General features: G+C 38.1%; 2 protein-coding genes across 13 annotated transcripts in view; both read right to left on the bottom strand.

The window, feature by feature from the left end:
- Positions 1-1,351: 1,351 nt before the first annotated feature.
- EPGN (epithelial mitogen) lies at positions 1,352-9,333 on the bottom strand. Of its 2 annotated transcripts, XM_021101431.2 has the most exons (5): positions 9,194-9,333; positions 8,586-8,675; positions 5,653-5,773; positions 4,509-4,661; positions 1,352-2,686 (listed from the first exon to the last, which is right to left on the bottom strand). In XM_021101431.2, the coding sequence occupies exons 1-5, from the start codon at positions 9,234-9,236 to the stop codon at positions 2,632-2,634; spliced, it is 462 nt and encodes a 153-aa protein (XP_020957090.2). In that variant the 5' UTR covers positions 9,237-9,333; the 3' UTR covers positions 1,352-2,631. The 2 variants fall into 2 exon arrangements, with proteins under 2 accessions (XP_020957090.2, XP_084828631.1); XM_084972505.1 differs by lacking the exon at positions 8,586-8,675 and having other exon boundaries at positions 9,194-9,329.
- A 15-nt stretch (positions 9,334-9,348) lies between these two features.
- Positions 9,349-17,994, bottom strand: part of MTHFD2L (methylenetetrahydrofolate dehydrogenase (NADP+ dependent) 2 like) — a 113,100-nt gene continuing 104,454 nt past the window's right edge. For 10 of the 11 annotated variants that reach the window (XR_014812723.1, XR_014812721.1, XR_014812716.1 and 7 more), the window contains one exon: positions 14,685-16,316. Coding sequence is in view for 7 of the 11 variants with exons in the window: in XM_021101430.2 (XP_020957089.2) it covers positions 16,204-16,316 (113 nt within the window). In the remaining 4 variants the exon portion in view is untranslated. Of the gene's footprint in view, positions 9,488-14,684; positions 16,317-17,994 lie in introns of those variants that run through there. The other variant, XR_014812717.1, reaches the window with a different exon arrangement.

The raw sequence follows: 17,994 nt of genomic DNA, 5'->3' as shown, positions 1-17,994 counted from the left end.
AGACATGCTTTCATTTCTTTCCTAAAGGACCCACCTTACCTAATGAGTCATCAATAGCTGAAAATGTAGTTCTGATGCAAGGGCTTCACTGGTAGACTTTTTCCAGGGTCTTATTGCATAGAGGAAGAAACAGAAAATGGAAAATTTGCAGAACATCTTACATTTATGTATTTTCCTACTTATGTCCTGCTTACACATGTAAATATTGCTATAGGAATGCCAGGGGTTCCTTTCTGCAAAATTAACTCTAGAAGTTATGGGATCACAAGATTATTTTGTATGACAGACCATAAACAGATAGATGGCTTCTCATGAGCCACACTCTATGTATCTGTACAGTCTCCTTGGGTGGATTTTGTATTGTTAATGCATATGCTTCCACAGGTGAAAAAAATTGGAATCTTTATCGTTCTCTTTGCTCTGGTTTACTTTTTGGTTTGGCCTTATGGGAAATGTCATTCTCTGCCTGATGTTGTTTCATTTCAATTTTATTGCGTTTACATTGAAAAAAAATATATATATACATATATATTTTTTGTCTTGTCTAGGGCTGCACCTGCAGCATATGGATGTTCCCAGGCTAGGGGTCTAATCGGAGCTTTAGCCACCGGCCTACACCAAAACCACAGCGACATGGGATCTGAGCCACATCTGCGATCTACACCAGAGCTCACGGAAACACCAGATCCTTAACCCACTGAGCGAGGCCAGGGATCGAACTCGCAACCTCATAGTTCCTAGTCAGATTCATTAACTGGGTCACGATGTGAACTCCCCTGAAAAAGTATTTATAGACAGTAAATTTTTCTAACTTTTTAGGTTAGCACCTCTCCAGATTCCAGACTTGCTTCCTCTTTCCTTTCATCAGGGGGCAGTCCTTGATGAAGATTTATTGTTTCTTCCCCGGACTCTCCCCAACATTTTTAACACCTTTTTGAAAAGCTCAGGAAAAGCCTAGTTTTCTAGGCGTGGTCCGGGAGTCACTGGGAGGATCCTCCGTGTCCCCACTCCTTGGTATGATGTAACCTCTGCATACTCTGTGAGATCACACAGAAAGTGCTGACCTGCGATTCACCGGCATAAAATTGCTCCCTAAGGAAAAACAAGCAAGTGAAATGCCTACTCCTCAAAGGAAAGCAGAACAAGAACATAAAGCCTTGATTAGAAGTGAATGAAAAGTCACAACTTGATATAAGAGAAAAGCTTGTTCCTACGCTTCCCTTGTCAACTATTCACATTTGATCCTCTTTTAACCCATCTCATGATCAAGATTATTTTATCTATACCACAATAGAAAAAACAAGTCCATTGTTTTAGATTGACTCTAAAAAAAAAGGGGGGGTAGAGCTTATTATGCTTTAATTTCATGTTTTACTTCTTTTAAAAACAAAGTCTTAAATTATGGTTTTACAAGCCAAACACTAAAATATACACCTAAGACAATAGCCAGTGGTATGTTTTGGGTTAGACGTGAGGTCAGGGACAGAGATGAGATTGAGAATAGTTCCACTTGCAACACAGATATGGAAGATTTTCTCTTTTCTCTCACTGTCAGATTGAGAGCTAGACAGACTTTGTGGAAAATGAGATCAAAGCCAAAAGAAATTAAGGGACCTGCACAAGACTCTTTAGGTGGAAGAAATATGATTAAAGAGGAAGGCTCTTAACTCTCAAATCATTATTTCTACCAATTTCTACCAATGCTCCATTTTCTATCAGGTATTCAGAAATGGCAATCAGCTTTTGGCTGATGAACAATTCCTATGTCATATTCTTCAGTTTCTATTTCAGAGCCAAGTGCAGAATTTTATTTATTGGTAGAATTTTAGAATTTCAGTCCAAAGAGATAGTCCTTAACAATAGGAGAAAGTGATGGACATAAGCATTCTGGGGCCAGTGAGTCTAACACAAAGTTTTATAATCCATGCAGAAACAAAGATGTTCTGCCTCTGTAGGGCTCAATATCCAGAGAGCTTTCAGTCATCAGAAACTCTTTAGCTTATTCCACATTTCACAGTGTTGTCACGAGCTAGGTATGCTTTATATTTGCCTTGGACACTCCACTTTATTTTCTCTAGCTTAGAAAGAAGAACATGTTTGGTTCACTGGAGGTGCCATAACACTGAAATCTTCCAAATAGTTGCCATCACATTCTTTGAGACACCATGAAAGCAGCATGTGTGGGATTCGGTCCATAGAGTGTCGATCCAAAATACTGGCAGCAAGCGAAATGAAGACCTCAAGCCTGACATGACTTTGGTTGGCTGCAGGTGGATCACTGTTCCCCTGAAAGTTGACATCTGACATAGTCAGAAACATTTATGTTTTATCTGAGTTTTAACTCAGTCTCTCTGCAGCGAGAACAATAACCATACAACAGCAACAAACCCAAAGAAGGACTATGAACTTGACTTCTGTCACTGTAGCTTGTCCTCTGGGCTCCCGTGTCACTCTAACAGTGGCAAAGTCTAAGGATCCGTGTTGAAACTTATTTTCTCGTTTCATCACGAGCCCATCTCCTTTTATTTTCAAGTCTTGTCAGCTTGGGAAGTTTTGTTGTTTCACTTGAACATTTCCGTTTGGGGCCCATGGATTTTTACAAGGGCCTCATGAAAACTTCTTACAAAGGCCTCACAGTGGTCTTCCTCCAGAACAGATGTTGTAAGGTGATTTCAGGTTTAAACACCTAAAACAGAGCATTAGTTGTCATGTGAATTTGACGGCTATTGTGTAGCTTATTGAAGATTATATACAGGTTGGTTTTGGTTCCCCACCCATTTCTCCTTTTACCCACTGGGAGACCCAGCCCCCAGCAGCTGTGGGTGGCAGCAGATCCACAGCACTATCCTTCTCGAGAAGACTGTCCTTGGCCAACTGAGGACTTGGCCTGAATATTCCTGGGCGATTCTAAGCCCCTTGCCCTTACCCCACTGGGAGCATCCTGATGACGCTGGGGACTAAAACCAAGATCCCTCAACTTTCTGGGATGGATCTTCAATGCTATTCATGTTCTAGGTCTCCCTGTGGAATCAAGCTGAGGGTAGACTTCATCTGAAGTTATATCTTTGCTTACCTTCTTCCTCTTCTCTAGCTTTCCTACTTCATTATAGGTCACCTAAGAACTCACACAAGAATCTCTCTCTCTTTTTTTTTTTTGTCTTCTTTTTTTTTTTTTCTTAAGGGTCATATGGAGGTTCCCAGGCTAGGGGTCGAATTGGAGCTACAGCTGCTGCCCTACATTACAGCCACAGCAATGTGGGATCCGAGCCTCATCTGTGACTACACCACAGCTCACAGTGATGCCAGATCCTTAACCCCACTGAGCAAGTCCAGGGATCAAAACTGCGTCCTTATGGATACTTGTCAGATTCATTTCCACTGAGCCACGACTGGCGCTCCCTCATAGAAGAATTTCTATCTTAGGTTCTGTTTCTAGGGAACCTGACCTTCAGCTGTCTTGTTAATATTAACAGGTCTTATTCCTTTTTCTTTTCTTTCTTGATCTCTTAGGCAACTGATATAACAGATTTTATTCTCTCTAAGGTGTAATTATTAAGCAAATAATTGTTTTTCTTTTGTACCATCATTTTTGGTCATTTTAAAAATGACAACTTAGTTAAGAAATTACAGCATGGGAAATGCATTTATACCTTTTTCGTTAATGTATCTCACATTATTTCCTGACTTTTCCTTATACATGGATTTAAGGAAAGCTTATCAGCATGGAAAAGCCAGAAATAATCATTAATAATTAATACATGAGTGATTTATACTTACTGGATCAAACTTATCTCTTAAGCTTTTAGCAGTAGATGGTATCTCCTGAATACACTTTGATGTCTGGGAGGAAAATGGCCCAAAATTGTCACACATTTGGATTCACTTAATGCTCTTTTTTTTTTTTTTTTTTTGGCTTTTTAAGGCTGCATCCGCAGCATATGGAGGTTCCCAGGCTAGTGGTCAAATCGGAGCTCCAGCTGCCGGCCCACACCACTGCTCACAGCAACACCGGATCCTTTAACCCACTGAGCAAGGCCAGGGATTGAACCCACATCCTCATGGATTCTAGTCGGGTTCATTACTCCTGAGCCACGATGGGAACTCCAATACTCATTTTTGGACTTGTTCATTCAACAAACATTTACTGAGTGTCTATTGTGTGCCAGACATGGTATTTGGCTCTGAATATAATTGTGTACAAGACACATTTAATCTTTACCCTTGTGGGCTGACTGTCCTCCTCATATATTACTTTGAAGCATGTAGATAGAGACGATGATGAAGGGAAATTGTCAATCAGAGCTATCCTATTCAAATTGCAGGTACATTGTTACCTCTTATCTGGTTTATGGGAAAAGGCATCAAAACAAATAGACAGGCACTTGCCAGATTTACAGTCATATTTTTACCAAAAAAAATTATATATGTCCATGCCTGGTACTTTGCAGGGGCTCAATAAATATATTTCAAATGAAGGAGGGTCCAGTGACATCATAATTTTTTCATACCTCTTTCTTATGTAGCAGTAAAAAATAAGAAGAAAACCGCTTAATAATAATCCAACTCCAATCCCAATTGCAATGTACTTTTCATAAGAATCTACAGCATATGAAGTTAAGGTCAGGTGCTCACACCTTTCTCCAGTATAACCAGTAAAACACCTTTAAAAAAAAGAGAAGAATATATCATTTTTAAACCTCATTATGATAGAAACACAAATGACTGATATTAAAGAATGAAAAAAATTCAACAAAAAGTAAGCAATTTTAATTAAAGAGGCAAATACCAAACGAGAGTCAACCTATTAAAAGTATTGAAGAAACTATGTATTTTATGATAATCATTTGATTACAACCCCATATTAATTCCTCACTGGTAAAAGGGAAAGGTAGTACCCCTGCCTGCGTTTATCTAGAAAATTGTTAACTTACTCTTTCATGGGAGGATGCTGAGCAAATCAGTGGTCATAAAATAAATAGCGTCTCCATTGATCCAGAGTTTTATGTTCCTGAAGTGTTTTGGTCATAGTCTGTTTCATTTCATTCTATGATCAGCCCATAACAACTCAGAATCATTTTTGCATGTTCTTAAAGTATAGGCTTGAATTCAGTCATTTTGAGGTACAGGGCAAGCTTCTGCTTTTTTTTTTTTAAGAGCCAAACCTGTGGCACATGGAAGTTTCCAGGCTAGGGGTTGAATTGGAGCTGCAGCTGTCAGCTTATGCCATGGGCCACCAATGTGGGATCTGAGCCACATCTGTGACCTACACCACAGCTCATGGCCATACTGGATCCTCGACCCACTAAGTGAAGCCAGGGATTGAACCCTCATCCTCATGGATACTAGTCAGATTCGTTTCCACTCTGCCACAATGGGAACTCCAAGCTTCTGCATTTCTAATAAGCTCCCAAGTTACACAGGTGCTGCTAATCCAGGAACCATTATTTTTTGAGTAAAGAAGATTAGGTAGATTAGAAAAAGAGTCCTTAGATATTCAAATACAAAGAGAATTGGTGAATTTTGTTCAGATCATGTACCCTTTTACTAGATAAGAGGGAGGCATGTGGAAACGTACCATCTGAAGCACCATGTGAGAGGAGGCATATGTTCTCCTTCTCCCGTCTCTAGGACCTGGAAGTTCTTTGCAATTACCTGCAGAGAGCTGTCTCCAGCTCGTGGTGGAATGCGCAAACACCATTGATGCAGTAACTGTGGTGGTCTTCCAGGCAAGGATGTGGGAACTTCAAGGCGATGGATCCTTCTGTGTAGTCAGCTAGAAAAAGGAGATACAATATTAACAAATGAGGTGGGTCATCACTTTTATAGCTGATTGTAACAATATGCAAAATGGCCTTGACTTTGAAGAGTATTCGTTGAGCGCCCTGTCATTTGAACTATTGATTGATTCCTTTGGCAGGTTATATTTACGAAGGTTGGGTTAATATCATGTAGACATGTTAATTAAGCATTCTTTAGAAACTATGTGAGGTATTGATACAAGCTTGCCAAAAGGTGGCAGCACTGTGTCTAGTGTTCACATACTATCCTGGGCAAGCCTTGTGAAGTGTGTCTGGATGCCAATAAATATGCAAGTGTTTATACAATTTTTTCATCCTTCCTTCTACACCTGAGAAGTCAGCACTTAGGAAGATTTGGATTTATGTTTGTGAAATAATGAACTTGACTTCTCTTTCCTCCCCAGAGAAGAGTGAGATGAGAATCTCCCCTTCCTCTTCTTTTATTCATTCATTTATTTATTTAGGGCCACACCTGCAGCATATGGAAGTTCCCAGGCTAGGAGTCGAATCAGAGCTGCAGCTGCCAGCCTACACCACAGCCACAGCGACACCAGACAAGAGCTTCGTCTGTGATCTAAACCATAGCTCATGGCAATGTCAGATCCTTAACCCACTGAGCAAGGCTAGGGATTGAACCCACATCCTCATGGATACTAGTCAGATTCTTAACCCACTGAGCCACAATGGGAACTCCCCACCCCTTCCTCTTCTTATGTGGACTACCTTAAGTGGCTAGTGAAAAGGAGCATTTTTCCAAACTGATTTCAGAAGAGGTATTATTATGACCTATACATAAACCCAGAAACAACTTATGGCTCAGGCTTAACACAGCTAAGACAATACCTTCGAATGTTAATTAGAATATTTACTCATTTAAGAGGCATTATGAGATTGCGGGGAAAGCCATGGAGTTTTGATTTCTAGCTCAAACACTATGCAAGGGACCACACATGGCAAAACTTTTATGGTCAACAGTCCAGAAGCTTCTTTATGGGAAATGTCCTTTTGGGAAGCTGTACTATGGCAAAATATATGTATTTCGGGATGCTTACTCCCCAATATACTACAGGCATATATTTATACTATCCTTGAGGTTTATGCAATGGGAAGGACAGTTGGGGAAAACTGCATAATTTAGTGTTTTTGGTATGCTTTCATTACTGATTCTTAAATTCTCTCAAGCAGAATTAATGGCATTTTATTTTGTCATTGTTATAAGTAAATATATCTTCTCATCCCTCGTCATCATGTTATACCATATTTGCCTGACTAAGTAGATTAAGAGAATCATCTTTGTTTGTTTTTAGGAAAAAAGAGATCTAAAAAGGCATGTGTTTTATATTGAAAATACTAAATCTTTAGATACTAAGGCACCAACAAGATACTGTGTGGTATTACTTGATTTTGGTTGAGAACACACATCACTTTAAAATTCACATTTGTTTTGTTGAATGTGGTATAGTAAATATAATTTCTCATTTTAGTAATTAATTCCAAAGCAGTGAGAATGGCCCATTATAAACCATTTAATCTTCCCATTTCAAGATTAAATAAGTTCAGTTAACCAAGCCTGCACTAAGACTTGCTAGAAAATGTGAGCATTGAAAGAAGACATCTCCAAAGAGACTAGAGATTCATCTTTCCACTAAGGAGAAGAATATTAGTGATAACTTCATGAAAATTTTCCTAAGATGACAGATTCAGATTGTTTAAGTTAAATAAAAAGCAGGAAAAAACTAAAGTTCTTCCAATCAAAAAAGCAAAGGGAAAACCACTGAGGTGATATATTCAATCCCTTTCTTCCATTATTATTACCTGTAAATTGGACACTTTGACTTGCAGTTCACTCTTAGGGAAGAAAAATGATGGTACAATACAGAAGGGAAACTGTACTTCTTTAATTTTCTACAGTGTTATCTTCCAACGAAGATGTTTGCTCTTGGTTCAAAGGCTCAAAAAACATGAAGATTTGGATAAAATTTACTCTAAAACCCACACTAATTTGTTTTGCAAATTGATGGAGATTAAAAACTCAAAAGGGAAAAATGTCTTAAGTGATTTTTTAATTTAAAATTTTTGGTGAAATGAAAATCACTTAAATATTACTGTCATTCATACTCAGAAACAAAGTACTTGACTTTTTTTTTTTTTTTTAATTTGCCTCGCTCTGAGAAGCTTCCCAAGTTCACCTCTAAGTGGGCAAACAGTTTGGGAAAAGGGTGATGCTCCCTGGTGACCAGAAACTATTTTAGTAATAATAATATTAAAATAGGAAAGAAAATATATCACCACCATCAACAACAAAAATTAGGACTTATAACGTATACCAAAGCAACAATAACCCCTCTGCTTCCCTGCCAAAGCAAACAAGAAAAAAGATCTTCCCAAAGATGAGGGAAAGTAAATTAAGGCTTCATCTGGTAGCCATAACTTCTTTGGCTGCAAAACTCATAATCACAGGTTAAAATATAGCCTTTCATCAAGATGCCAAAATGGGGACAAACTGCCTCCGGGTTGCTAGGAACCCAGCAGGAATCCGGTTTCAGCTTCAGGACAGTAAGTAAAGCCAACTTGCTCTCATTTTGCCTCACTTCCTCCTTTTAAAAAGACAATTCTTTGCTGACACATTTACCTGTCACTTCCATTTAATGGCGTCCTGATAAAAGATGGTCTAATAATAAATGCATATGTTTTTAATTTCCAAAGTTGCTTTATCACCATCCAAATTTCTCTCAAACGTTAAAAGCAGAAAGTCACTCGACATACAAAAAGGTGCAGAGAAAATACCTTCTGTTTTGTTAACTGTCCAGTTACTTTGCTGGGTTGTGGTTGGGGGTGTTAGCGTCCTGGCTACCTCTTCAGTTAATGCCGTCATTGCTGTATGAAGGAGGGGGAAAGGCATTTAGCAGGTGAGCCTCCTTCTATGTACAAGCAACAGATCCAAAGTCAGGCTAGTTTTCCCTACATCTATTCTATTTTTAATTCATTTACATCTGAAGCCCACTACCTGACAAGGGCAATTTCCTTATAGTTTCTCATCCATATCAATTCCACTGACTCCATTATAGTTATAGAAAAGAGAAAATTAATTGTTAAGAGAAAGTAAATACATTTACAAACTCATTCAGTCACAAGGATGCTATCATATCATAGTTAAAATGGATTAACTACTCTTCGGTGGTATAGAACAAACATTTTCAAGGTCTCAGAAAAGAGAGGTGTTCAAATGTATCAGAAACTACATAAGAAACTAAATCCATTCACAGAATCCTTGCTTAGATCTTCATGATGAAGAACAAGTGTTAAAAGCCAACTTCTCTCCAATTTGGAAGAAACAAATCCTGCTCACCTTTCAGCCTGACACAAAAGGAGCAAAACAAAAAGAAATGACCTACCATTGAATAAGAGATAGACTGAGACTGGAACTCCGAAAGCCATCTCCAGCACTCGTTAACAGTATCTTGCTCTTATCCTCCTAGACCGACGGGTGGAAGGTTTTTATTGAGCTGTCGGAGGCTTTGTTGCATTTATATTTCATGAGGCGTCATCTGGCAGGTTCTTACCAATCAAAAAAATATGTACTTCTGGCAGCAGCACGGAGCCTTGAGGCGCTCATGCAGTTGTTTAGAATACCTGGGTTATCTAGCAATGTGATCAAGTTTTCTTTTGAAACACTGGTTTCCTGTTACCTGTGGGCATAATCATGTATGTAAAAGTACTTAAAACCACAGAAAAGGCATCTGAATTCAGGGAAGGCCCCCATGGTGTGAACAGAATTAGATCAGCTCTAAAGTGGCTAGTGACCTATATAGGATTTCAGCGAAAGGGAGTTGTGATGTTTCCAATCTAGGAAACAGCTTAACCTGTTAACAAAAGAAATGCTCCTAAAACGGCCGTCAGTTGCACTACTTTTCAGTACAGAAGGGGTTCCACTGCCAATCAAGATATTTTGTAATTCAGTGGCAGGGCAAAACAAATGTGTGTAAAAATAGAGGTTTAGTATTCCATTTTAATTTTTGGTACTTAGTTTTACTATTTTAAGTTCCATAAGAATAATTATTTTTTGAGTATAACATTTACCTTTATGTCATTCTGCCATTTAATATTTTTCTGAGTAAATGGACTGAGCTACCACGTTGTGGCAACTACAATACTTTTTTTATTTTGGCCCCACCTGGGGCTTGGCCAGGGACTAAATCCTAGCCTCAGCTGTAACCTATACCACAGCTGTGGCAACACTGGATCCTTAACCCACTGTGCCAGGCCAGGGATCAAACCTGAACTTTTGGACTTCCCATCGTGGTTCAGTGGTAACCAACCTGACTAGTATCCATGAGGACGTGGGTTTGATCCCTGGCCTCACTCGGTGGGTTAAGGAGCCAGCATTGCTGTGAGCTGTAGTGTAGATCTCAGATGCTATTTGGATCCTGCACTACAGTGGCTGTGGTATAGGCTGGTAGCACCCACAGCTCTGATTCAACCCCCAGCCTGAGAACTTCCATATGCTGCAGGTGCACCTCTTAAAAAACAAACAAACAAACAAACAAACAAACAAACAAAACCCTGAACTTCTGCAGCCACCTGAGCTGCTGCAGTCAGCTCCTTAACCCATTGTACCACAACGGGAACTCCTACAACTTTTAAATATGTGCCCCAGTGATTAGCTAAAGAGAACCAGTAAAGTACCAAAATAATACTAATACTATTTCCATTAAGATGAAATTATTTAAAATATTTATGTTTGGCACATCTAATGAATAGAAAGTTTTAAGTTTAATACAACGTTCAGATTTTTCTTACTGTTAACCTACTAGATTATCAAAGTGTCAATTTTAAGGCCAAATCATGTAATTACTGCTGTTACCTTTTGTGACTACAAGAGCATCTATAAATTTTCACTTGCCCCAAATTGTTATAAATAATTTCTAGATATGATTTGCTGAGTATTGCATCTTTCTACCAGGTATGCCGATTGCTCATATTTTCTGTACCTTGAAAACCTGTTTAAGTCCAGATACGTTGTCATTTGCATCATGTCCACCCAGCAAATTCAACTTGCCGGAAAAGATCCCTTTCACTATTCAAATATGAATTTGGCTTTAGCAATCACACAAGAATGAGTTTGTTGAACTCATTATAACTTGGGCAATCACTTGCCACAGGAGTCATCCTTTTAAAGTTAAAAGAATAGTACTTGGCTCCCTTTAAATGTTCTTATATTTCATATTTCTACCTTTGTGGGTTTTTTAAATTATTTATTATTAAGTCAATTCCTGGATACTGTTTTTCCCAGGCAAATATTATTTGAATTCTACATCAGAGAATCATCTTCTGTTCCATTGGTGAGAATTTAAGAAGAAATCCTTTACAAAGGATTAAATAAGCCTCAGCCAATTGCCATTTCAGGAGAAAGATGATAGAACTAATGTGTGACTTGCCAAAGAACATGCCTTAGAGTCAGGACTTGAGTCCATGTCAGGATCCAGATCATAAGTCTAAGTCCTTTCCATTTTCCCAGCTGTATCCTCTGCTAGAAGTCAGTATACTGACCTCAGAGGAATTCAAATTATCTCCAAAAATCATGCTTTAAGTAAATTACCTTTTCCATAAGAGTCTAAATATTAAATGAACTGTGGCTTTTCCCTGTATCCCTAGATGTTTCTTCACTCTGATGACTTGGGCCACATAATACAGAAATTCATCTGCCACTTGCTTTATACCAGAACATGGCTCTAAGTCATTCCATGTGCTTCTTTTCCTCTGGGACTTGTCCTGATGGATCCACTTATGCTCTGGAGGACAGGCTCCTCCCTTCCCATCTTCAGTCCCTTTCATCAGGGAGTCCTTCCCCAGTCCTGGAGAGTCAGGGAGGTGGTACTGCAGCACGGCCCCCCAATACTGTGTTCATTCTTGATACATGTTAGAGTGAGAGCTGTGGCTCCACGGTGTAATTTTTCCCTCCATTTTTTTCCCCTGTCCTTTCAATTTATTTTTCTCTAGTTCTATGCATCTCTTGAAATGTCTTCTCTTTTCTTCCCTCACCCTTACATTTATTTTTTTCCTTTCCCTCTCTTTCCTCTCCTTTTTCTTTCTTTTCTTCTCTTTTTCAGTCTTCATCTCTCCTTTCCTTTTTTTTTTTTTTCCTTCTCTCTTGTTCTTTCACTAATAGCCAAAATGTGTTGCTGGATGTCAGCAGGAAATGGTCATCAGCCCATTGCTTATCTCTCTTTAAACTTATTCTGTAATTCTCATGGATTCTATTGTCATTCATACATTCATTCATTCATAAAATGTTGAATGTCAAAAAAGAAAAGGAGGGGGGAGTTCCTGTCGTGGCGCAGCAGAAACAAATCTGGCTAGGAACCATGAGTTTGCAGGTTTGATCCCTGGCCTCGCTCAGTGGGTTAAGGATCCGGCGTTGCTGTGAGCTGTGGTGTAGCATTGCAGTCTTGGCTCAGATCTGGCATTGCTGTGGCTGTGGCATAGGCCTGCGGCTACAGCTCCAATTAGACCCCTAGCCTGGGAACCTCTATATACCACGGGTGCAGCCCTAAAAGGACAAAAAGACAAAAAATAAATGAATAAATAAATAAACAAATCAAATGAATGTCTATAGAGTCCATGGGTGTCATGTTTGTAAGACAAATAGACAAGTCATGCATGGACTCTGAACTCAAGGAACTACAGGGAGCTAAGGAAAGTATGAACATAACTCCAGTGCTGGGTGGAGATGGATGGCTACCATGAATGTGTACATAAATGGCTGTGAGGGTCCGGGGGCAGGAGGGGACTTAGTCAAAGTCTCACAACATTTTCATAAATGAGCTTCATTTGAAGTAAATCAGAAATAGCAAGTAGCATTTAGATATATAGGGATGAGAAAAAGATTCTAGAGATTCTAGGTAGCAAGGGAGGTGGGCACTGAGGACAGGTAGATGATAGAGCGAAAAGAGTGCATTCTGGCTCATGTCATCCCCACAGACCTTTCTTTGAATTCGATTTCTACCTTTGCTGTCCGTTTGGCCTTGGCTGAGACTTTGTAATAACCCCAAGAGTCAATCACTTCAGATATCAATGGGGATTGTCAGTAACCTCCACCACAACAAAAGTAAAGCATTTAGCACATACTATGTGGTCAATTAAAGATAAGCATTACCATGGGACAAGTATAGAAAGATGCAGGCTGTGTATAATGGTCAACAAGTTCAGGAAGTTAGTGGTTAACGCAGGCCAACGAGTCTTAAATTTTTATTGAGCATGAATTCTTATTCTCATCCCAAACATATCACATCAGGACTTTTATTTATGTATTATGCTGTCACCTCAAATTCAGTATGTCTTAAACTGAACATATTATCTCTTCGCCAAAATCAGCTCTTCTTTATAACTTCCTCGTGTTGGTCGGTGATAACAACCTTCAGGCTTTAGCTACAACTCTCATCACTGATGAAATATAGTCTAAATTCTGATTTACCAGGCTTTCTCTAATCTGTTTCTGCTATTATCCAGCTAACACTCTCCAACACATACTTTTCATTTTACTATAACCTTTGCCTTTATTTGAGCTTAGCATATTCTCACCTTCATATTTCATATTATTGTTCAATGGTCATTAATTCTTCAGGTTTTGTTTTTTGTTTTTTTGGGTTTTTTTTTTTTTTTTTTTTTTGTCTTTTTAGGACCTGTGGCATATGGAGTTCAAGCTAGGGGTCAAATCAGAGCTATAGCCACCAGCCTATACCGCAGCCACAGCAACACCAGCTCCTAGCCTCATCTGTGACCTACACTACAGCTCATGGCAACACCAGATCTTAACCCACTGAGTGGGGCCAGGGATTGAATCTGCATCCTCATGGATACTAGTCAGATTCATTTGGCTGAGCTACGGAAGGAACTCCTCTTCAGGGTCCTTTATACAAACACTTTATACAGTTCTTTTCCAAAACTCCTCAAAGGCAATTGTATTCTATCTTTGCAAGTATGCATTAGTAAAGTCATGATACCGACGAACCAACTCTCTGTCCTTTACGTTTGACAAAGGCTTCCTCTTGACCAAACATTAATTAGGCTCCTCTGGGTCCTTTTCTTAACCAGGCATCAACTTACCCTGCTGAGCCCGGTTTTCACAAAGAAATCTGCTGAGTTAGTTTATGGAGAATCCCACTATCCCACTCGCCACACCCTTGCCCCCACCACATCTGATCAAGTCCCCCATTTCCTACCCTGGATATCTGGCCTAACTTTAGCAAGAATCCTGGTAAGCTAGTTTGGCAAGATTACCCCTGATATATAATCAAGTTCCTCTCAGTAGTTTACCATCCACTGATCCCCTCACTGTTCATTAGCTAAAAATCTATAACTATCTTGGCTGTATTTGGAGTTGAGTTCAATCTTTTCTATTGCTATAGTATTGATCCCATTGCAGTAGTCTTGAAGAAAGTCTTCCTTTCATTTTTACCAAATGTTAGAATAATTTTTCTTTTACAGTGTTTTAATTCTTTTCTGGAAAGGCTCAATCCTGAATTTTAGCCAGGTCAAAGTGGCAACAAACTTCCAAAAAATAATTCCTCCTGCATTGTGGGGTCAGGGGGCTCAAAATTAGAAACTTCACTTTTTCCATGTTTTCCACTTTGGATCATTATGTTTGTTTTGTGAATTTGGGGCATTTGAAAATTAAAGAGGGCCTTTCTGAAATGTCTTCTTGGGAGCTCTGGATTTAAACTTCTTTGAGTGTTGTCAGACAAAGGTTGGTGTTGAATGGGCTGTACAACCTTTTCTTTCATGTTTGAGAAACTTGTACTTTTTCCTAGCATGCTCTCAGGAAATAGATAACAAATACATAAACAAAGAAATGTTTAGACAGTTTAAGGAAAAAGAAGACAAGTATTCCATTCCAAACTGCTTTTATTATACAGTTTAAATATTACTAATTATAAATATCTAGTCTAATTTTCACACAAATAATCAAGAGTACACACTAATAAAGAATGCAGTGGGTAAGAATTGTTACTGGTACATAAACACATGGAGATTGGGCATGAACACAATACAATTCCGTGCCCAGGGTAATCTCAAAATACCCTTCAATTGACAGTCTCATGGATGTTTCTAATTGGGATTGTGTTAGGAACATGGCATTTACTTTGAGAACCAAATGCCATAAGAGAAGAGGGGAGAACTCTGGGCAACAAAGCAGTAGATTTTTAGTCCTAGCCTAAGGTGTAGCTTTGTCACATTGTGTCACACTTTCCTATTAGATTTCTAAGTTTGTGAACAAACACATCTGTTCTTCAATGAAATACTTACTCACACTATATCATGTTTTTCTGATGTCTGTGGGAAAATACAACCTTGGTTTTGTTTTTATATTGGTTTGGTTTTGCTTCCATTATTCCTCAGGAAAGGTATCATCCAAATATTTTTCTAGAAGATCAAAGAAATTACATGTAAACCTAACATAATCTTATTGCACTTTTACTATGGCAAGTAGTCTTTCACAGTTTAAAACAATCAAGTGAGTTTCTGTCATGGCTCAGCGGTAACAAACCCGACTAACATCCATGAGGATGCAGGTTCAATCCCTGGCCTGGCTCAGTGGGTTAAGGATCTGGCGTTGCCACGAGCTGTGGTGTAGGTTGTAGATGAGCTGGGATCCTGTGTTGCTATGGCTGTGGTGTAGGCTGGCAGCTGCAGCTCTGATTCGACCCCTTTTGGGGTCCCCTGGTAACTTTCCTATGCTGTGGGTACAGCCCTAAAAAGACAAAATAAAAAACCAAAAAAACCAAAAAACCAATACCTTTCCAAGTAGAACTGCATTTTTTGTCATCTTTACATGTTTTTCTTTCCTTGAATGGAGCATCATTCCCCATTAGTATGCCTCATGGGGTGCACATACGAAATATATGAGATCAAATTTTATTTTTAATATTTTATCTTTCTGTTAACAAGTAAGCTCTTTTTCAACGTATGACATAGAACATAAAATATATAAAAATTGAGCACGGTTGTGGCAAAACCTAAATTTTACAGAGTGTCTATTTGACTGACAAAATGTTTGTGGAAAACATACTATTTGTGATATTTGTGTCAAAAATATATGCCTCTATTATGAGCCCTTTATTGTTTTAATATTATGAACAAATATTATTCACAAAATAAACAACTGTTACCAAAGTTTTCATTGCAATTGTTTAGTATTTTTTTGTAAAACTCAAATCCCTCAAAATATTCAGTGACTATTAGCAAGAAATGCCTAAGATTGTATGAATCATCTGAACCACAATGATTCCATCCATGAAAAAATAAATACAATGTAGAAATACTTTGTAGTAAAATATAAAGGTTTTTGCCTTTTGCCAAATAAATTAAGTAGCATGACTTCAGTTGCTGTGTTCCTTCATGTGACCTAATAAATGGCTTTTTTAGCTGCCAGGAGGGTGTTCTTGAGAAGCATCGCCACTGTCATGGGTCCCACGCCTCCTGGAACTGGAGTGATAAAGCTAGCCTTCTTCTTAACAGCTGATGGAGGAAACAGAAAGTATTCTTTACTTTTAATTTTGCCTGAGATTCCATAGTTTTAAACATACTGAACTGTTAATAAATAAACTGAGACATAAATAAACTGAAGAGTGTATCTGAGCAAAAATGGAGTCAAATCAGACAGCACCAAATCTGGAGTTAGGAAAGTTTCTATCAAAAGGAGTTCAGTGAGAGACTTAAAGAGAAAAGGCGGAAGCAAAGCAAAGAAGTGATGGATTGATTGTAGCTTTAAGCCTAGTTGGCTGTTTGTGATTGGTTGTCCCTGGATTTCGATTTTTTTAACCTTGAGATATTTACAGGCCTAGATTTTGGTTTGCTTGTGAAGGTAGCTTCAGCTTTAGAGCCACCTCAGTCTAATGGCCTCCTTGTTTAATCAATACAGTGGATCTTTCTGCATTACACAAATAACCCTAACAACCTCAAACATCTTTAGAATGAAGTAGATTATAACACACACACACACACACACAGACATGCACACACACACTTCTGTGTATAATATCTAATTTGTATAGAAAGAATACAATAAGGCCAACTCGAGGATTTATCTCCATGCGGCTCATTAGTTTCACATGATGAAAATCTATAACCCATGACTGACCCAACTACTTGTAATTCCTGTTAACTACTTCTAAAATACATGATATTGTTCACAAAAGAGAGACAAGGTATAGACCGTTCAGCATACACCATCCGTTAAACTAGAACAGTCCTGTTATAACCAGAACATCATGTATACATGGATAATGGATTCCAGTGTAAGTCTAATAAAAATCATTAAACGTATTGAAATTAACTGAGCAAATACACATAGTCCTGTTCTAAGGTATGAATGGAAACTTCTTATTCAGTGAATATGCTCAAAGGAAATGGCAAAGAATTTTCAGCAAGTTTATTTAAGAATGTTCTCACGCCCACAATATTACAGGTGAATGGCTCCACGCATTGCATTGACCTACTGGTTTAATGCTTCACCGTGTGAATAAAAACAATGAAGTTTTTCCAGATAACTCTTAGTACTAAGTTAGCATAGACAATACTCCTTAAGTGTATTCTCTGACCTTATTAATCACATGTTACTTAGATGTATTGCCTTTTACAAGTTTGCACCTATCTGCCTTTACATAAATGAAGTCAGTAGATGTTTTTTAAATCTTAATCAATTATTATTATTTTTACAATTTATATTGCTTTCTTGAAATATAGTTTTAAAAATTCACATTTAAGTGTATTAGTTTATTGCGATATTTTTAAATCGTAGGTAAAGCAAAGGAATAATACTTTTTTACTTGAAGAAAAATCCAAATAAGCTTGAAGAAATCACACCAAAAAAAAAAAAAAAAATTCAACTACTGTATGTCATGATAACGTAACAAAGAAAAAAGTACTATGATCTGGTTAGGCAGAAATGCAGTGAGGATCACAGGTTTAAATCTGTCTTCATTACTTTGGAGTTGAAAACATACAGGCATCTATCTCAAAATACAGACTCGCTCTAAGTAACAATTGTTAATAGTTTGATAGCCACTGTTTTTTTATAAATAAAAAATTTAGTTATACTATTAAAGAGTACTATTATTTTGAAGATGATATTAGTTTTCCAAAAAGTACCCCTGTACATGAAGCATGTCCTTTTCCTGCCATACTTCTATCCAAT

The sequence above is a fragment of the Sus scrofa genome, chromosome 8 (genome assembly GCF_054392235.1).
Source record: "Sus scrofa isolate SSC_HxYL_T2T_F1_AM1 chromosome 8, Sscrofa_HxYL_maternal_Yorkshire_Landrace_v2.0, whole genome shotgun sequence".
In the NCBI taxonomy this organism is placed as follows: domain Eukaryota; kingdom Metazoa; phylum Chordata; class Mammalia; order Artiodactyla; family Suidae; genus Sus; species Sus scrofa.
The sequence above is the reverse complement of the archived record's forward strand: the minus strand, read 5'-3'. Positions and strand labels throughout refer to the sequence as shown.